The 21,402-nt window shown below is 50.8% G+C and overlaps 1 protein-coding gene across 1 annotated transcript; it reads right to left on the bottom strand.

The window, feature by feature from the left end:
• Positions 1–7: 7 nt before the first annotated feature.
• LPO (lactoperoxidase) lies at positions 8–20,271 on the bottom strand. The gene is given in 18 exon segments (XM_066254582.1): positions 8–69; positions 72–214; positions 402–663; positions 1,287–1,480; positions 2,250–2,390; positions 2,392–2,502; positions 3,224–3,356; positions 5,336–5,422; positions 5,425–5,490; positions 5,922–6,176; positions 6,179–6,245; positions 8,596–8,802; positions 9,914–10,014; positions 10,413–10,556; positions 15,734–15,894; positions 18,664–18,751; positions 20,197–20,235; positions 20,238–20,271. Coding segments are annotated over 18 exon segments (2,295 nt in total).
• Positions 20,272–21,402: the final 1,131 nt, after the last annotated feature.

Here is a 21,402-nt window from a genome sequence, read left to right as displayed (position 1 = left end):
GTGGCCCCTAATTTCCCGCTGAGACCCAGGGTGAGAGGTCCAACTGTTCGATGGTTGAGCAATTCACAGGCCTTGGGGGTAGCTGTTGGCATGGAATGGGTTCAGCGGGACCTTGGTGACATGGGTGTTGACACAGACAAGGTGTGAGGAGGCCGTTTTCTGTAGCGAGTCCTGCTGCTTCTCTGTGAAGACCCCTGGGTTCTCCCACCAGAACCTGCAGAGACAGAATCACCGTCTCCCTATACAGCCCAGCCCCTGGCCTTCCCGCCCTGCCAAAGTGGAAGGACAGAGGTCACTGGGGACACACTGTGGCCGGGTTAGTCCTCATGCAGAGGGTGGGGAGGCCCACCACGGGACAGATGGACAGCCCTCCCCTGCCCTCCGGCAGAGCCTTCCCTTGCCTGTCTCCATCTCGAATCTTCTGGAACTGCTTGCCCAGGAGGCAGGCCAGGAGAGACCCCACCCGGCTCCTTCCTACCAGAGGCTCCGTGACGCCCCCGAGCCAGATGTCAATGTTGTCAGGGGTCCTGTAGAGATCCAGTAACTTCTCAGCCAGCATCTTGTTCTGCAGCACAGCTCCCAACTCTGCCAGAGTCTGGGGCTGCGAGAGGTCACAGGACCCTCTCCGGGAGTTATACCCCGGGACGGAGGGGCGGAAGCTGTCTCATTCCGGAGACAACCGGCCCAGGGCTCCTCTCGGGGACACACCTGCTGCAGGGCCACCAACCCCAGAAAGTCTAGACTCATAGCCTTTGGGACAAAGTTCCATTGCTTTCTATCTGTGGGACTTCAGTCTTGAGAGGGCTAGCAGGTTATGTGGGGCCAGGCCCTGCTCTGAGCAAATATATAAACTGAAAAACAGAGATAGGAAGTAACTTGCCAAGGTCACAAACTAGAAATGGCACAGGTAGAATTTGAACTCAGGTAGTCTGGCTCTCGATTATAACACTATATTGCCTTTCCTGTGTATCAAAGAAAGGATCCATAGTCACTGGTGTCTATTTTCCTTTTCTTAAATTTTTCTGGACTTTCAAACTGGTTTAACAAGTCAGTTGGGGATCTCTTTTTCACTTGAGGAGTTCCAAGATGGTACCAGATATGTTCCCTTATCTCCACATTAGGGAGAATGAAAGATTCCGTTTCACAGAGGAGCAAATGAGTTTTAAAAACTGGTATCCCTGCCTTCTGTTTTAGACTTGATCAGAGCCTCAGGATTATAGAAACGAGTCCTCTTGAATTCCAGAAAGCAGCTGAAAGTTCCCCAGGCCTGGCCAGACCCGGTCCACTCATGGGCATTCCATGGTCCTGGCAGCGCTGCACGTTGATGGCAGCCAGGTCAAAGCCACGGACCCCGTGGGTGGGCTGAAAGAGCCTGTCACGCAGCTCTCCTCACGTCATTTTATTCTGCTTCATCAGCTTAGACTTCCTGGCCAGTGGGCCCTGCACCAGAGGGCCAATGCCACCTGCAGGGGAGCCCACCCTGGGGGTGGCGGGAGGGTGGGGCGTCCTCCACCGCTGCTCCCTCCCTCCGCCAGACACTTCCTCTTGGGTGAAAGCAGAGCCCACTGAACATCTCGGCTAGACATGGAGAGGGAAGAGCACCGTGCAGCCTGCAAAGGGGGTAGCCAGACTGCCTGCCTCGGGGGTGGAAGAAAGGTCATTCATGAGATGATGGCTTGACTATGAGCTTCAGGCTTTTTCCTGAGCTCTAAGAGGCGGCTCCTTCTCCTTCTGTCTGTTCCCATCAGGAACATGGCAGCATGGGAACAGGTACAGAAATCTACAGAAAATGGCCATGACTTGTCAACACAGCCCAGTTTTGGCTGAAGGGAAGCTGGTTCCAACTTTTGGCACTAATGGAGGTGGAGAACCCTTGAAGGGAGTAGAGTAGAGCAATTTATTTATCAAACCCATGAATCCTTTCTACAGGGGTCAGAGGAGCCGGATGGCGGGACTACCTGGCGCCTCAGGGGCTAGTGAGGAAAGGGTGACTAGTATTTCCTGACCCCCTCCGGTGTGTCAGGTGCTGCTGCAGGGTGCTCTACACGGATCTATCAACTTTCTGTATACCCTAGTGAGATAGGTACTATTGCCTGCATCTTACAACCGAGAAAACAGAGGCTCAATGAGGAGAACTCCCTTGTTCAAGGTCACGCAGAAAGTGCCTGGAATCTGACTTCCAAGCCCGGTTTCCCTAAAGGCAGGCTGCAGAGTGAGACAGCCAGGTGACAGCGCTTCCCTGAAGGGACTCATCCTCGACCATCCTGCAGCTGTTGAAGAAGAGGGTATGCAGGGGGAGCTCCAGTTTTGGACCCCAGGGCTGGTAGTGCTCATCCAGGTAAGACACAGTGGACGGGACCTCTAAGCGGCCGAAGCGGAAGGCAAAGGTGGACATTGGAAATTCAGGGTCCCCCAGATTTGTTGTAGCCTCGGTATCGAGGCGTCCATTTCTGCCTCTCAACACTTATCACAATGGGTAGGTAGTCCCTAAAGGTGATAATCCTGAAGGAGAATCAAGTCGTGAGGAAAGGGAATGAGAAGACTTAAACCAGTGGAGTTGGAGAGGGGCTGCAGCCAAGAGGGATGAGCGGTCAAAAAGGAAGGATGGCAAGTGGATAGCGTGTGTCCAATTTCCTATCCCGTGACCCTGGCAGACATTACTAATTGATCATGGCATTCTTTCTGCTGACCGCTCATGATATGTCTCAACATAGGCTCTACTAATCAGTCATTTAAACTTGGCACTTGAGATGTACTCTCTGCCATCTTTGCTCTAAGTTTATGATCTTGAATCTAAAGTGACAGTCCTTGTGTGTCACTTTACCATGACCATGTCAAGCTATTAAACCTTTTCCCTTAGGCCAGGACAAAGGGGTGAGGAATCACAGTACCGGGTCACAGGGTCATCAAGATCATTCAGCTTCCAGTTCTGAAAGAAACACTACACCATGGAGAGATCAGTTTCTGGTGTTGTTTCACTGAGAACAATGAACTAATGCACGTGAAGAAAATTTAAATCATGCTACCACTGAACAATAATTATGTTAATTTTTATTCTTTCTAATATTTGTCTAAACAATACACATTTTACATGGTTGTAATCCTAGAGAATGCAAACGTTCGCATTCTTTTTCACTTAACGTTTGTCACATTTCTACCTGGCTCACACTTAGAGAATTAAATGCGTATAATTTTCTGTTGCACGCACGGGTCCTTCTCTTACTCTCTTACTCTTAGGTTGCTCCCAATCTGTTCAGCAGCACAGACTCTGTGGATGTCGTCCTTGGAGCAGGCGGTCTGCTCCTTGTAGTATGGGAAGCAGCAGGAGACAGAACCCTGCCTTTGGCCACAGTGGACTGGCCCAGATTGATGGCACTTGATCCGAAGGGACAGTAGGGTCATGTGGCTTTTCATTTTCCATCATGTGCAGAAAAGCAGAGAAAACCCATCTGCAGAGAGAGAGAGAGTGGAGAACAAAGAAGAAGCGAAGAGGGCAGCAGAGAGGAAGGGGGCCCAGAGCGAGAGGAGCTGCTTTCATTCCAGATGGTTTCCTGTCTCGGACTCTAACCCTGGCTGAGGCCCAGCTGTATGCCCTGCCCTGGGGTTCCAGGGAAACCCTTATCAGCTCCTAGTTGGCACATGTATGCGGCTGAACCAACATTGAACATGTGAATTGCCTGAGTGGGTTTCTTTTCCCTGTAGTCCAGAAAGCCTTGTTATGGGTGGAAATGTGTCCCCCTCAAATTCACACATTGAACCGCTAACCCAGGGGTCCCCCAAATTTTTTTTTTAATTTTTCTGAAGCTGGAAACGGGGAGAGACATTCAGACAGACTCCCGCATGCGCCCGACCGGGATCCACCCGGCACACCCACCAGGAGGCAACGCTCTGCCCCTCCGGGGCGTCGCTCTGTCACGACCAGAGCCACTCTAGCGCCTGGGGCAGAGGCCAAGGAGCCATCCCCAGCGCCCGGGCCATCTTTGCTCCAATGGAGCCTCGGCTGTGGGAGGGGAAGAGAGAGACAGAGAGGAAGGAGAGGGGGAGGGGGTGGAGAAGCAGATGGGTGCTTCTCCTGTGTGCCCTGGCCGGGAATTGAACCCGGGACTTCTGCACGCCAGGCCGACGCTCTACCACTGAGCCAACTGGCCAGGGCCAGTCCCCAAACTTTTTATACAGGGGGCCAGTTCACTGTCCCTCAGACCTTTGGAGGGCCGGACTATAAAAAAAAAACTATGAACAAATCCCTATGCACACTGCACATATCTTATTTTAAAATAAAAAAAACAAAAAGGGAACAAATACAATATTTAAAATAAAAAACAAGTAAATTTAAATCAACAAACTGACCAGTATTTCAATGGGAACTATGCTCCTCTCACTGACCACCAATGAAAGAGGTGCCCCTTCAGGAAGTGCAGCGGGGGCCGGATAAATGGCCTCAGGGGGTCGCAGTTTGGGGACCCCTGCTCTAACCCCTAATATATTTGGAGAATGGGCCTGTAAGGAGGCAATTAAGGTTAAATCAGGTCATAAGGGTGGAGCCCTAATCCAATAGGACTAGTGTCCCTGTAAGAAGAGGGAGAGATACCAGGTTGGCACAGGCACAGAGGAGAGGCCATGTGAGGACACGGAGGGAGGGCAATCATCTCACAAGCCAAGGGAAGAGGCCTCGGAAGACACCACACCTGCTAACACCTTGATTTTCCAGCCTCCAGAACAGTGAAAAAACAACAAAAAACATTTTCATTATGAAGCTGCCCGGCCTGTGATATTATATTATGGTAGCCGGAGTAAACCAATACAAGCCTTAACTCAAATCATCTTTAGGTAGATATCTTTTATTCTTTGGATGATTTCTTATAAATATATACATGGTTAATGTCAATGTATCAAGCTTTCCAAGCTTTTTCTAGCCAGTCAACTAGCCAATCAACAAGAGCAACTGACTACACCTGTGACAGGTGGTTTAAGCGCAGAGAATTGAAAAAGTAGATAATCCAAACAAAATAACCAAAATAACTGCCCTGTAACAGCCCCAGGAGTGATGGAACCTACAGTCCTGGTGGTGGCACCTGACGGGCACACCGAGTGACCAGCGTGTGAATGACTCTGTCCAGTACTCTGTGTGCGTGGGTTCATTTCGGGGAAGAGAAGTCTGAGGAGACAAAAAGGAAGGTTTAAAAGCAGGAGACAGCAGGAGAGAGGCAGCCGAGGGAAGAAGGGGAAACGAGCTGTGGGAAGCAGAGGAGGGGACTGGGGGGGGCAGCGAGTGAGCCAGGGCACAGCCAGCCCCCCAAGCCCGGGAGCCTGTGGGGACGGCGCCGGCCTTCCTCACCTCCACAAGGGCTCCCAGGGTTTCGGGCTTCCTGGTTGAGTTTCTCTCCGCCCCACTGAGGGTGGAGCCCCCCGCCTAGTGCCCGGGGCTGTGCCCTCGGAGGAAGAGGGGGTGGGAAGTGGCCCGCAGGAGGTACTCAGAGGCTCGGGAATCTCCTGCAAGCCCAGAAGGCAGGCAGGTGGGTTCCCTTTGAGCAGCCCCAGAACCAGTAACCTGCGCAGAATAATACATGACGGTGCCCCAAGGGACCCTCCCGCAAGCCCCTCCTTACAGTTAATCTAAGGGAAGTCAGGTGGAGAGAAACCAGGGTGGAGACCCACAGGGTTGAATCTCAGCCTCACGCACACACACACTTTTTAGCTGTGTGACTTTGCACAAGTTACAGAACAATTCTAAGCCTCAGTCTTCGTATGTGTCCCAGTGCCAGAGGCAGTGGTGGCTTGGTGTGTATTTTTTCAGAAGATGATGAGAAGAGGCAGGACAAAGCCTCCCAGACGCTACCTCGCGGTCTCCTGAAGTCTCTCTGGCCTCCTCCTGCTCCCAACCCCCAAGTTCTTGGACCCCTCTGTCCCTATCCAAGACTCACCGGCCAAGAAGCAGGGTACACGGGCAGTGGTGTTGACGAACTCGCAGGGGCTTCGCTTCTTGTTGTCTATGGGCATGTAGGCCAGCCCATGGTCCCAGACCTTCTGGTTGACAGCCAGGAGGCCCAGAGGACTGCTGAGGTTGCAGAGATGGCTAAGCAGACTGGACTCGGGGCCATACACAAAGCTGGCGTCCAGGAAGGCGGTCAGAGCTTTGATCTGCTGCCGGGCCAGGGTCTGGCAAGGCGGAGTGGGGAGACAAACCCGGCTCGGAAGAAAGGCGTGCACTTCCCTTGGGTCCTCACCTTGGGGTCATTGCGTGGGAGCTGCAGAGAGATTGGGGGTGGGGGACTGGGCCGAGGTGGTACAGCTGGGCCCTGGCAACCACTGACGTGTCTGGATGAAGATGGCAAATGTAAGGATCAAGGAAAGATCAAATTGTTAGATTCAGGAAAGTGTGCTGGGATTGCCGGAGTGTAGACGCAGAGACAGGGAGGTAAGGATAGGGACCCTGTAAGGCTAAGAACAAAGGAAGACAAACGTTTGCATTCCATTGGTTAGAGACCCTTATCAGAAGTTTATGTTTGAAGTTCGCCAATGAGCTAGACCCAGCCCCTGTTGCTATGCTATGTACAACTCCCTTAGCAAATAAGTGACCGCTATTTTTGCTTCTGTATTTATGCTTGCTTACTTAGGATATATAAGGAACTAGCTGTAAGCGCCCGGGGCGGTTCCCATTTGCAGCTCACGGTGTCTCCGGACATCAGAGAACTCGCCTCTGCGCAGGTGAAACTGGCCAATAAAGTTACATCTATACCTACCTCTGAAAGTCTCCGACATTTGTTTTTATTATACCCGGTGGATGCTTCAGCAAAGATGTTCATGGTGTCCCGCTGGGGCCCTCATGTCAGATAATGACTCTACACACCTCCTGGGCCCATGATACAGGGGGTCCTTGGGTTACGACAGTCTCAACGTACGACATTTTGAGTTTACCATGCTCACTCCCATAAAAACTTTAAAAAATTGAGATATATGAGTGTTTCAAATTACGCCGTTAGCATCGTACTTACAGACTATGTGGGCGAACTAGTTGCAGATGAGCCTGGAACAATTCTTTAAGAAGGCAGAGAGGCCTGCAGCAGGTCCTGAACCCTCTACATCAGCTGCTTCTCAAGCTGAAACACCTGTAGTACAGGTAGAATCCTCTCCAGTGTCTCCTGCATGCTCCTTAGGCAACCCTGAGTCACCTGACCCAGTATCTCCAGCACCTTCTGCAGGTTCTCCTGCCTCCCCAGCTTCCTCCTCCCAGTAGGTCACTCTCTCCCACTTGCAATGCCCCGTCTAGTGTGCAAACCAACTACAGGAATAAGGTAAGGAATTTTTTATACTAATTTTTTGTCATTTTTTTCTGTTACTACAGTACAGTGTACAGTACAGTATATCTATGTCCTTTTCCTTTTTCTGTGGCTTAGTTCTGTTCTTATGTTCTAGATTATGGTTTTACAACTGTTTTAGGATATGTAAGTGACTTAGGCTAGGGTGTGTTTCAACTTACACCAAAATTTGGGTTACGTCACTGTTGTAGGAATGGAGCTGGGTCATAACCCAAGGACCCCCTATACCCCGAAGCTTGTTACATCCTGCTGTATAAAAGGGCTGAGGGGATCATTCAATCTTCCAGAGATAAGGTGCTACATGTTTTGGGGGGTCAGAGTCCTGAGAGCCCTGCACAGGGAAGCAGGCCTGAGAGAGTAGTTACCACCAACACCAGTTACCGTGTACGTATTGTGGACCTACCGTGGGCTAGGCATTAAGCAAACTTTCTCACTTTGGTCTTCATAAACCCCTGTGAGGTAGCTAATTCAGTCCCGTTTTACAGGTGAGGAAACTGAGGCTCAGAAAGGTTAGCTGCCTTGCCCAAGAACCTGCAAGCTGGAAGGGAAAGATGTGAGGTTCAGCTCTGGATTGGCCACACTCCACGGCTCAGGTTCCCTACACTGCAGCACATAGCCTTGACCTGCTTGTTGTTTGTGTGAATAAATCACTCTGTAACCCTAAAACCTGTAAATTAGAAGAAAAGGGACACCATTGCAAGTTCCTCTCTCTTCCTGCTGAAAATTCCCACAATTTCGGATTCACCCATCAAGTTTCATCTCTTCCTGGGAGTAGCCTTCCCGGACCCCAGGGTGACTTATTTATTACAGCAGCGTTCTGCAAACTTTACTGTGTATAAAAACGAGTCTCCCAGGGATCCTAGTAAAGTGGAGGTCCTACTTCCCAGTGTCTGGGATGAGGCTTGAGATTTTATACATCTCCTAAGTCTCCACGTAGTGCCAGAGCTGCTGGCTGGGGCACAGACAACCCTTCCCAGAGCTTCCTGATTTTGTCATTAGTGATTCATTGTCCATTTCTCACACAGGCCCTTTGTCTCGGGGAAGGGACAGTGTCTCATTCTCCTTTGAGTCCTCAGCACATAGTGCACTGCCTGGCCCGAGGTAGATGATGAATGTCTATTTACTGAGTAACTAGATGAATGAATGAGCGGGCACGTGATGATTGGGAAGCCTGTCAAATCAGCATTCACAATGTTCGAGACCCTGGCTGACAGGCTGGAAATGTCTGCCTAACCAGGGAGGCAGGGGCTTGTCAGGAGCATGTAGCTGCAGGGCCTACCACGATGGGGAAGGAGCTGTCTCCCTGGATACAGTACTTGTTACATTGCGCTTTGGACTACTCGCCGCTCCCCAGCTCAGTGTCAGGGGCAAAATCCAGGTCGTAGTGTACAATTTTACCCCACTGCACGAAGGGCAGGAACATACTTTGGTCCGGAACACCCTCCTCATCCAGGTAGCATGCAATCTGGATGGATACCTCGCTGGCCTGCAGAAGGAGAAAGAAGGGGGCAGGAAGGTGGGAGGAAAAAGGACTTTTAAGATTCAGATGCGCCTGACCAGGTGGTGCCGCAGTGGATAGAGTGTCGGACTGGGATGTGGAAGGACCCAGGTTCGAGACCCCGAGGTCGCCAGCTTGAGCGCGGGCTCATCTGGCTTGAGCAAAAAAAAAAAAAAAAGCTTACCAGCTTGGACCCAGAGTCGCTGGCTCCAGCAAGGGGTTACTCAGTCTGCTGAAGGCCTGCGGTCAAGGCACATATGAGAAAGCAATCAATGAACAACTAAGGAGTCTCAACACACAACGAAAAACTAATGATTGATGCTTCTCATCTCTCCGTTCCTGTCTGTCTATCCCTCTCTCTGACTCTGTCTCTGCTAAAAAAAAAAAAAAAAAAAAAAAAAGATTCAGATTCAACTGCAGTGTTTTTAGTACCTGCGATGTAACAGGCACATTTATTGAATCCCCATGACAAGCTTGTGAGGTGCATAGCATTAGCCCCATTTCGTAGATATGACAGAGTCCTAGAGAGGTCTCCAAGGCCAGCTACAAAGGGGCATGGATGGGATTAAACACAGGTCTGTATGACCTGATGGCTTGCAGGGCCCGTGCCCTTTCCACCACGAAGAGGAAGACAAAGACAGGCAGCCTTTGAAGTGCCCAGAGCTACCAGGTGTCTGGGAGGAGAGGAGCTCAGGGGAGGGGCTACCAGCTCAGATGAGGGCGACAGATAGGACCCCCAGGCAAACGACAGCTGATGCACTCCAGGGGCTGGGGCAGGGTAAGCACGAGCGGGATGGGGCGCGGAGGCCATCTGCCTAGGAGACCCCAGGGTATCTGGCCTGCGGGCATGGGACGTGACAGCCACGTGGCTGGGCTCTGGGCTCCGAGCTCTGCTGCCCTCTTCTGGCACTTGAGGGAACATCGCCAGGCCCGAGACCAAATGTCCCATCTCTCCTGGGGACTCCACCTAACCTCCTCTGTCCCCTCGCCTATTTCTTCTCCATCCTTGTTTTGTGGGCAGGGAGGGCATCTCGTCCCCTCTGACTCCCATCCTTCCCCCTTCTGCTCGGAGCTGGCCCCACCGCCAGCCTGGCCTCACCAGCGGGGTCCAGAAACCATTCCGCTTCTTCCAGGGCGCCCACCCGAAGGACCGGGAGCGCCGGTCCTCGTACTTTGCCAGCAGCCAGCGCGGGGGTCCTCCTGAAACCGAGCAGAACCCGCGCTCAGCCTCGGCCAGTCCACTCCGGGGCCGGGGTCGTGTCTCCGCAAACCCCTCGGGGGCCCCATGGAAGACTGGGAGCCTCTGCCCGATGGAAAGGGGGCGCAGAGGAAGCGCCTCTCAAATGCGCCGTTTCTGAACGACCCCTGCCCCCTGAAGTCACAAGGGTGCCTCTGTGCTTGGGAAAGGGACTGCTCCCGGTGGGATTAGTGGTCTCTTAAGAAAGTGCGGGAGGAAGGGGGAGGGATCTCCAACCAAACAGATTCTGCTGGGGCTCCAAGTTTAAGAGGGGAAGGCAGTGGGTGTTCTACATGGAATGCCGAGCGCAAAGCCCCTGGCAGGCGTGGGCAGGTGGGCTGGGCGAGCTGGTGGGGAGGGCTGGTGCCCGCAGCTACCCGGGCGGGTCACCTGCTATTACAGCCCCCTGTAATGGTGCGGTAAGGGCTGCTGTGGCGTCGCACCACAAGGACGGGGGCACCGCAGCCCGCCTCCTGAGAGAGCTCACTCAAATCTGGACTGGAGTCTGAAACAGAAGGGACGCCCAAGGGCCTGAATGCTTTTTCCACTCTGGGCCGCGGGAGGGGAGGGGGGATGCAGGAAGGGGAAACCAGGAATGAACGGAACATTTTTGGAATGTACCCGGAATGCATTCTATGTTCTAAGCATGCATGTCTGAGGTCGTTTATCATTTAATCCTGACAACTCATTAAGGTAAGAATTTGAATTCCCATTTTACAGAGAAGAAACTGGGATCATAGTGCTCAGGAGCCTTGCCCAGGACCACACAGATAATAACTTCATACATCCCCGGAATTGTTAGTGATTCTTTGTCTGTCCGGTCAATTGAATGACACTGGGGAACAATTTTTTTTCCATTTTCTATTGCATGAGGTTTTAGAACTGTTTCTATATATTTCTGCATCACTGATTCCAAATCTGAAATCCATTTTTTGGTGCATGCTCTAGTTTTTATGCAATTTTAATTTCTTTTTGTTACAGTTAATGGCATGCATTGGTTTTTAAATTGGAGTTAAAGAGCAATGACTCTTGGATTGAACATAACCACAAGGCAATTAATGTTTTACAAACATCACTTTTACATAATTGTAGTTGTTTTTAAATATAAAAAATTATCTGGGCCCTGGCTGGTTGGCTCAGTGGTAGAGCGTCGGCCTGGTGTGCAGGAGTCCCGGGTTCGATTCCCAGCCAGGGCACACAGGAGAAGCGCCCATCTGCTTCTCCACCCCTCCCCCTCTCCTTCCTCTCTGTCTCTCTCTTACCCTCCTGCAGCCAAAGCTCTACTGGAGCAAAGTTTGCCCGGGCACTGAGGATGGCTCTGTGGCCTCTGCCTCAGGCCCTAGAATGGCTCTGATTGCGCAGAGCAACGCCCCAAGATGGGCAGAGCATCGCCCCCTGGTGGGCATGCCGGGTGGATCCTGGTCAGGCGCATGCGGAAGTCTGTCTGACTGCCTCCCCATTTCCAGCTTCAGAAAAAAAAAAATTATTATCTGATAAAAACACCCTCTTATTTTGTTTTACGATTGAATCATGGCTTCTTCGAGTAGGCATAAATGTAAGAATAGTCCTGACACCTTCTGTTATATATGTGGCTGTTACACACTTCAATGTCAAAGGCACAATATTTCATCATTTGTGACACGTGCATATATTGCCTATTTTCAAATTCCCCTTGGTGATCAAGACAAGAATTGGGCTCCATATTGTGTGTCATAATTGTGAGGAAATGCTTTGTGACTGGACAAAAGGAAAATGCAAAGGAATGCCTTTTGGTATTCCCATGGTTTGGCATGAACCTAAGGACCACAGCAGTGACTGTTATTTCTGTCTGATCCATACAAAGGGCATCAGCAAGAAAAACGATATATGATCGCATATCCTAATATTCCTTCAGCAATATGACCTATCCCACACTCTGAGACACTCCTGGTTCCAGTTTTCAATGATTTTATTTCTTCTAAGGACGAAGAAAGTGAACATGGTGATCAAGTGTATTTTGATAAGATGCATGAGGAAATGGTTGTAGAATCTGAAGGGTCTTCTTCTGATGCCAAGCAGTCATTAACCCCTCAGCAGTTTAGCCAACCCGAATTGAATGGCTTAGTAAGAATGACATAAAAATTGTCCTCGACTTTCTGAAGTATGAGGAGCATAACTGGAACATTTGTGTGGATCTTAAAATGGTAAATTTCCTGCTAGGACAACAGAGAGGTTTCATAAAGTATCCTTGCTTTCTGTGTTTGTGGGACAGCTGAGCTTGGGAGAAACACTGGACACAGAAGGAGTGGCCAAAACGTGAAGCTCTGGAAGTAGGGATGCAAAATATTATGGATGAACCTGTAGTTAATTGAGACAGGATCATTTTCCCCCCACTTCATATCAAACTTGGCTTAATGAAGCAGTTTGTTCAGGCTTTGAATAGAGAAAGTGGATGCTTTCAACATTATATTTCTGCTTTTCTTGCCTTGTCTTTCGAGAAGATAAAAGCGGGTGTATTCGATGGACCTCAAATTAGAACCCTCATACATGATGAAAAATTTGCCAGGAAGATGAATAAGGAGGAGTGTCGTAAGCCGATCCACAACTGCTGGCTAACAAGGTCACAGCAGGAAAAGATCCACAACTGCTGACTGACAAGGTCACAGCAGGAGAAGATCCACAACTGCTGGCTGACAAGGTCACAGCAGAAAAAGATCCAAAACTGCTGATTGACAAAGTCACAGCAGAGAAGACCAATGGCTGCTGGTTGACAAAGTCACCACAGAGAAAAGGCACGATACTTCCCCCTTTGACCTTTTGAATTAATTTGGCCTTATATCCCCCCTTTTCTGGGTGTGTGCTATCATTGATGGCACAGGGATAATAGCACCGTGCTTTCCCTGCAGATTCGTAGTAATTTCTTTGGAAATGAGACAGAGGGTGTGAGTTCCACAGAAAAGCCTGTAAGCCCCTTTGCCTGGGCTCATAGAAATAAGAGGCTGGCTATGATATCCCTCAAAAAAGGTTAAGTTTGTAGGAGAATTTCTTCTTATTAATCATGTTATAAAAAATAGATTGTGACTTATGACTAGGTAGGAAACAGTAACTATACACAGAAGCACCTTTCAACCTTCACTTAATTCATTACTTTACCTCCCTAGCCTTTTCATGTGGTAGAGTAGAGAAACTTTCCTTTCTTCTTGCATACCTGATCTGCAGGTAATGGAACACTCTGAGAAAAATAAAGTTAGAACTTAACTAGTGTATGAATATAGTAGATAAATAAAATTTGACAAGACAATAGAATCTTAGGTAAGGTAGAGTTATTAATCAGTACTGACCTTTTAGAAGTTTGTACCAATATTGTTATTGCTATTCAAGTTATTGTATAACTGTACTTTGAATGACTTACCACCTGATTTATAGCTTATAGAAATGAACTAACTGTTGCCTAGAAATATGTAACCATAGTGAAACAAAACAATGATTAATCAATGTATTCTGAATACCATGTGATTGTAACTTAGTGTGTCTGTATAAAAATAAAGCTAGACCAGCCATTGGCAGAGATGCCTGGCAGTAAACGCTAAAGAGAAAAAAGAATTCAGCTCTCTCACTCAATTCATGCGGACACCATCTCTTCCTGTGGGACCCCTGGATTCCCCCCGTGGCTGGACCCCGGCAGAGGAGAAAGCAGCATGGCAGTCTTTTGTGGCAGTTACAAAGAACTTCCTTGGCAACAAAAAACATAAAACTATGAACTTCTGGTTCAAAGGATGCTGTTGGCTTTCCGTGACACTGGATGTAACATGAGCGTTAAGATTCACTTCCTGAACAGTCACCTTGATAAGTTTCCCGAAAATCTTGGAGCTGTTAGTGATGAGCAGACTACTGCTGAACGAGATTGTCCTCAACAAGTACACAAATGCAAGAGCTAGAAACGCAAATTTTTGCCTGAATAGAATTTAAATAAGTTTTGCGCAAATTTTATGGTTAAAATAAATGTTTTAATATGTTCTATTTTGAAATTGTAGACAAATTCTGATGTAATCATATCTTTCAGTGTGTTAGTGTGTTTACTGCATTATATAAATTATTCTATTTTCACAAAGATGATGCCCAAGAAGACATTCTACTTCATTATGTTAAACTAAATGCTGAAAATTTTACAATAAGATGAAAACCTAAAATCTTTTTTTTTTTTCATTTTTCCGAAGCTGGAAACGGGGAGGCAGTCAGACAGACTCCCACATGCGCCCGACCAGGATCCACCCAGCATGCCTACCAGGGGGCGATGCTCTGCCCATCTGGGGCGTCGCTCTGTTGCATCCAGAGCCATTCTAGCGCCTGAGGCGGAGGCCACAGAGCCATCCCCAGCGCCCGGGCCATCTTTGCTCCAATGGAGCCTTGGCTGCGGGAGGGGAAGAGAGAGACAGAGAGGAAGGAGAGGGGGAGGGGTGGAGAAGCAGATGGGTGCTTCTCCTGTGTGCCCTGGCCGGGAATCGAACCCGGGACTCCTGCACGCCAGGCTGACGCTCTACCGCTGGGCCAACCAGCCAGGGCCCTAAAATCTTGACTTGCAAAAAAACCTGTAGCTTACAGAAAAAAAACTAATGTCAGATTTGAGATCAGCACACTCGAATTAGGTAAGAACAAGTGTTTTTGTGGATGCAACAAAAATTTTGTTCCCCAGTGATAACAGGTCTTTCTTTTAGAATAAAAATACCCCAGAAAGGTTAAGTACATGTCAGTATGAGTTAGTTTAATAAGACTGCTTTTCTTCTAAAGCTTCACTGACATCTAACGTGCCAAGCAAGCGGGAGTCTAGTCAGGAGAGAGGTTGGGGAGGGACAGGTCATTTTAAAGCAAGGAGTACTGTGGTCTTGGGAGGAGTACCATAGTTGCGGGGCTTGGGCACCAGGGGCTTCCATGTGGGCAGGGTGGAGAGGGCTCCAACCTGCCAGTGCAGCCTGTGACCCATCCGAACACCTACGATGTCAGGGCATCCGACCCTATGGGGCTTCCTTAGGGGACCATCTGCGAAAGTTGTCAGGGGCTGGGGCTCCACCACTTCTCCCTGCCTTGTTCCAGTTTCCCTCTTTTGGAACTTTGGAGTGTGCCCCAGTCCTAGGCCCCAGCTTCCTCGCTGCGTGTGCTCCCAGGGAGAGCCTGCACACCCTTGCTCGGGCCAGAACCAAACCCTTTCTCCACCTCCCTCCAGGAGCTGTGACGTTCAGTTGGGGGTGGAGGTGGAGGGGTTGGAGGAAGTCGTGGTTGATCCATCAGCTCATTGTTTCAACTCCACATTCCCCAGAACAAGTTGGAAGTCCCCTCTCCTGTGATATAATCCAAATAAAAACCCAGACAAAGCTGGCTTAAATGTCTCCTTCACAGGCAGAAAGTGGTGACACTGTGGTTTGGAACAGGGAGCCCATGTTTGCTAACATTAAGTATGAGTGTCCCGGCATTTGGAGTTGACGGTGTGACCTTGCTGGGCTTTGAGTTCCTTTCTCTGCAAACACAAAGGGCGTCGGCCTGGCTGTCCTCAGCCCTGCCCTGCTCTGCCGTTCTTAGAAGGGAGGCACAGGGGTGCTTCTCAGAGGAGACGGGTCCTCGTGGGGAGCGCAACTGTTGGTGGCTTCTGTTCTCTCCTGCGAGGAGACGACCCTTCCTGCCATCAGGGGGCTAGTGGGTTTTCTGTACCTGTGACGTTGGTCAAGGTCGCTTTCTGCCTCAGTCTCTTTAAGGACTCCTCTCCTACTTGCCCATTGCGGATGGCCGTGCGCGTCTGGCCCTTGGCATGCTTGAGGTGCTCTGAGAGCTGTCGGGTGGTGGGGGCCTCTGAGTGCATGGCAGCCTTCAGCCTGCAGTGGAGGGCAAAGGGGTAGTCGTGACCCGGCCTGTGGGCTGTGACCCTGTGGGAGGGCTGTGAGGCGGCGTGCGTGTAGGGAGGCCACGGAGGGCTTCGGTAACACGCAGGGACAAGCCTTTCTTGTGAGCTCTCAGGGTCTTTCCCGTTATCTGCTGATGCTTCTGGAAAATCTCTCCCTGGAGGAGGAAGCTGCCGTGTGCCTTTGAGCTTTGTAGGGTCTGGTTCTGAGGGCTGGCCAGCAGTGGACATCGGTGCTGCCTGAATTGGAATCAGCTGGGAAACGTAAAAACACCCATGTCCCGGGTCATACGGATTCAGACTGAGGAACCCCTGACGTATAGCTAGCACTCATCAAGCCCGGTGGGCTGAGAGTTCTAGAAATAACATGCCCATGAAACACCCTCAGTTACCTCTGGCCCCAGTGTTAGTGTGGGGTTTGTTTAGATGTGGGCGAGAACACCCTCTTGCTGACAATTTCTTGGGCCAGATGTTCAGCCTTTTTATTTCTCAATTTCCCATGTGTAAAATGAGAAGCCAAAACCCCTTTACTAAGTTTGGGGTGACACAGAGGTGACCGAGGGCAAGGTGGTGTCAGAAAAGTCCCCCCGTGAGAACCCTCTGCCCTTCCCTGTGCCTCAGTTTCCTCATATGTGAGAGGAAAGGGTTCTCTGAGGTCAGCTGCAATATTAGAAGAGGTTCGAATTCACACAAAAGACGGACCTGCTTTGAGGGTACACACAATTCAGTGGTTGTAACACCTGGCCTGTCACTATTAACTCTATTTCAAGTGTGAGGGGACATGGTGTCTCAGCCTGAGGGACTAGATGTAATAACTGTGATAACTGGGCTCTAGTCGCCAGGCCTTCCCCCTTCTAGCCTGTCCAACCTTGATAACGAGGAACCCGAGAAGACGGGCCAGGTGGCGCTTTGCCGCGGTTGTGAGACACATCACGGCCCAGTGGCCCGGAACCCCCGCTGCGCTGTCCAATACGGTAGCCGCTGACCACCTGTGGCAGTTTAAACGGAAATTCGCTAACATTAAATGAAATGCAGGATTCAGCGCCTCAGAGGGACTAGCCACCTTTCGAGTGCCACAAGCAGTTAGTAGCTTCTGTGTTGTACAGCACAGACAGACCTTTTCATCCTCACAGTAAGTTCTGTTGGAGGGCAGTGGCCTAGCGTTTGGGCCTGGAGGCAAAGTTTGAAGTCTGGTTCCGCCAGGGCCAGTTTGCTGCTAGGACCTCCTGGTAACCCGCCCCTCACTGCAGAGCCCCAATCGGAGTATTACTGACATCTGGGCCTCGCGCGTGGCCTTCGGAGCACACGGCTCACTTGGTTCCTGCTGCCACTGTCTAGCTGTCTGCCTGTGGGCAGCTTACTCGGCCTGCCTGTCCCCAGTTCCCCTCTCTGTAAAATGAAGATAATGATCATAACCTTAGTTTGAACCACCTCGGAAACAACCGTATTATATAGTTTGATTGAACATTTCCATGGGATTCGAGGGAGGAAGGAATGTCAAGCGCCTAGAGCTCTATCTGGCACAGAATAAACACTCCTGTGTTAGTATCAGTGCCGTCGCCATCCTCAGCCACGTCCCTGAGGGCCCTCACCCCATGAGCAGAGAATGGCCGCTGGCCTCCCGGGGCTCCACCCGAGCGACCCCTAGCAAGGTTCCTGCTCTGCCCTCGCTGTTCCTTGCTGTTCCTCGCCTCTCCCTCCCGGCCCAGCTTCCATCTTGTCATCTCGAGGTCAGCACAAAGCTTGTGAAACTGCTTGAAAGTCCACTCAAGGGTCAAGGAGGAACGAAGCCCCAGTCCAGCGTGAAGGACAGCAGGAGGAAAGAGTGAGGCGGTTTTCTGCTCAGCGCAGTAGGCACTCTTGTTCGTCCGCTTCTCTCGCTTGACTACGGGCTCCCTGAGGGCAGGGACCCTGTCTGCACTGCTAATTCTGGAACTGCCAACCTCAACGCGTGGTTGGCAGCTGGCTGCCTCTGCGGGTCCCCTGTGGGATGCCTGGAAACCTTCAGATCCTCTGATAGGGTTGTATCAGTCCCTACCCACCCGGGGGCAGCTGCTGATCTCATCATACCTTTGACTTTCTTGGACCATTGCTTCTGACCCAATGGGTCCAGCTGGCTGGCTGGAGCCGCCTGGGGCTTACAGGTGTGCTACACCTCCCACCACCCTGAGCCACTCCGACTGAGGTCAAGGAAACACTCAGCAGACGAAAGCTCCGCGCCCAGAGGCCAAGCTAGGACAGGCTGACACTCTAGGTCTCCCTGTGGGGTCAGCTGAAGCTAGACCTTAAACCACATCCTTCTTAGCTCCTTTCTCTTACGTCTTTGCTCCCCTCACTCCATTCCAGCTTTCTGGCTCCCTGATCAGACAGCGGCATGTGAACCCAGGTGTCAGGCTCTGCTTCTAGGACCTGACCTAAGTCAGTCGATAGGAGTTGAATAGAGACCTCCTATCTGCAGGCTTTCTGACACTCTGGAACCATGACCCAAGAAAACACCAGCCATGCTGAAGGAAGTGCTTACGGGATCAGATTAGACATCCTCTTCAAAGTAACCCATAGGATGAGGATTTTAGGAGTTGTGGGTTTATTGCACTTGCCTGACGTGGGCTCCGAGGAGGGCAGGTGGAAGGGCAGGCTGTCTAATTGCTTTGGCTCATTGGCTTGTCAGGGCCAGCCTAGATGTGCTTGTTGTTAACAGGGAGCCTAGGAAGGGCAGTGGGCTGTGTGCACGTGGCTCATGTACCTGGTCCGGGAATCCAGGAAGGCCTTGTTGACTTGGAACTGGACCTGGCTCACAGCATCGGAGATGACAGTAGTCCCGGTGGCCTGTGCTGGGAGACAGAGGCTCAAACACTGGGGTGTCAGACTCAACTGCCTCAATGCCCTTTCCTTCTTTCTCCCTCTTTCTCAGCCATTTACCTACTCTCAGCACCTCTCCAACCTGAGCAGACAGAAGATCAAGACCAGGAAACCAGCACGAGAATCCTCAAGGACAAAAGCACAGAGTGAGGAGAACAGTCTATGATCCTCAGTAAGATGTCAAAACTGGTCTCCAGGGATGGGGTTAGGAAGGTGTGTGTCTGCTCAGATGGGCCCAGGATGCTGGGCTGTGGGGATTTTTCTGGTTCTTGAGTCCACTAATGTCCAGGGATGGGGTTAGGAAGGGATGTGTCTGCTCAGATGGGCCCAAGACGCTGGGCTGTGGGGACTTTTCTGGTTCTTGAGTCCACTACTATCCAGGGATGGGATTAGGAAGGTGTGTGTCTGCTCAGATGGGCCCAGGATGCTGGGCTGTGGGGACTTTTCTGGTTCTTGAGTCCACTACTGTCCAGTGATGGGATTAGGAAGGTATGTGTCTGCTCAGATGGGCCCAGGATGCTGGGCTGTGGGGACTTTTCTGGTTCTTGAGCCCACTACTATCCAGGGATGGGATTAGGAAGGTATGTGTCTGCTCAGATGGGCCCAGGATGCTGGGCTGTGGGGACTTTTCTGGTTCTTGAGCCCACTACTATCCAGGGATGGGATTAGGAAGGTATGTGTCTGCTCAGATGGGCCCAGGATGCTGGGCTATGGGGACTTTTCTGGTTCTTGAGTCTACTACTATCCAGTGATGGGATTCGGAAGGTGTGTGTCTGCTCAGATGGGCCCAGGATGCTGGGCTGTGGGGATTTTTCTGGTTCTTGGTGAACCCTTGAGCAAGTCCATCAAGGACTTAGCAGAACACTAGGACTCTGAAGTAAGAGAGAGATGAGATTCCTTTTTTTCTACTCATATTGGGGTCTGGGGTGGAGTGGGCATGATGTATTCTCTGAACAAGGAGAGTATAGTGGTTTAAATAGTATGTCCCCCAAATAAATACCTGAACAGAACCTCAGAACGTGACCTTATTTGGAAACAAGGTCCTGACAGATATAATGAATTGAGATAAGGTTATACAGGTGCAGGATTACCACCTCCAATGACTGGTGATTTTACCACAAGAGGAGAGGACTCACAAAGGATACAGAGAAGACAGCCATGTGAAGACACAGGCAGAGACTGGAGGGATGCTGCTGTAAGGCAGAGAGACCCAGGGTTGCCAGGAGCCACTGAAGCTGGAAGAGACAAGGACGGATTCTCCTCTCAAGGCTTCAGAGGAGCGTGACCCTGCTGACCCTTTGATTTTGGACTTCCAACCTCCTGAACTGTAGGAGAGTAAACTTCTGTTGTCTTAAGCTAACCAGTTTGTGGTCCGTTGTTACAGCAGCCCAGGAAAGCAATGCAGGGAGACACTTACCACTTGTGGCGGGCGCTGCCGCGTGGAGCAGAGTCAGAAAGCTAGGAGACCTGGGACATGAGGAGGGACCCGCATCGCTGAAACAAGATCTGGACCCCGGTGTGAGCCTTGTAGAGGCCCCACGGGAGGGACCAAGTCACAGAAAGGGGAAGGTGATGCCGAGAAGCCCAGGGGACACCCGGCACCCTGACATTGGAGCAGAGAAGGGGAAGCTACAATCACCAGCATCTACCACAGGGGCAGGCCCGTGCTAAGGGCCAGGAAAAGCAGTGGAAGGGAACTCAGGCACTGGGGTCTGGAGGTCCTGAGCTGCAGTTCTGCACTTGCTCTAACGAGCTCTATGACATTGGGCAGGTCACTTAATATCTCTGGGTCCCTGGCCTGCCACGTGAGCAGGGTTAGACCAAGTGACCCAGGATTTTCAATTCTGCTCAGACAGCCCGTGACCCAAGATCCTGCACCAAGCTTGCCACTTGCCTTGAAGGGAAATGTTGTGAAACCTAGAATAAGTCTGTGGGGTTCCCCTCCCTCTGCCCACTCAGGGTGTATTGCTCCCTGCAAGCTGTCCTCCTCTCGCCCCACTCCAGGGGCACGCACCCCAGAAGCGGCCAGTCAGCTCCTCCCTTCAGAACGGGCAGGGGCTTCACCCTCCCTCAATAAACCAATCTGATGGGAACAGAGAACTGAACATGTGGTGAAGCTCAGACTCCTCTGAGCTAGGACATCCCAGCTTTCTCATCATGACCTTGAACTCTGATCCTAAATCATCAGACTAAAACTTGTGCAGCTCTGTTTGCTTAGGAGAGGCTTAGAGGCTTAGCGTATTCGTTAGGTTTGAGGAATAGACCCCAAATAGCTTCTGAGGAGATTCCAGCTCCAGCGTAGAGGTGTCCGTTTGCAGAAGGAATGCCCACGTGCTCAGGCTATGCTCTGGGCAGGCCCTCAGCCTTCACAAGAGGGCACAAGTCCTCCCCTCGGTGTGGGTTCACTGGTGGACACCAGAAACCCACCAAGGAGAACATTCTCAGATTGGCTGCCTCCTCCATATCTACTCGAGGCTCCCGATGAGAAATCCTAGTTGCCGAGCTTTGCCCGAGAGAGCACACAGGCAACCTTCCGGACACTGGATAAGATGTCCTGGCTTAGGCCAGACCAGAAGAGGAGAACCGTACCTCTGGCCCAGGTCATTTCGGCCTCTCTCGCATT

The sequence above is a fragment of the Saccopteryx bilineata genome, chromosome 2, assembly GCF_036850765.1.
Source record: "Saccopteryx bilineata isolate mSacBil1 chromosome 2, mSacBil1_pri_phased_curated, whole genome shotgun sequence".
NCBI lineage: Eukaryota > Metazoa > Chordata > Mammalia > Chiroptera > Emballonuridae > Saccopteryx > Saccopteryx bilineata.
Note: the sequence above shows the minus strand (reverse complement) of the source record. Positions and strands in the feature narration are given on the sequence as shown.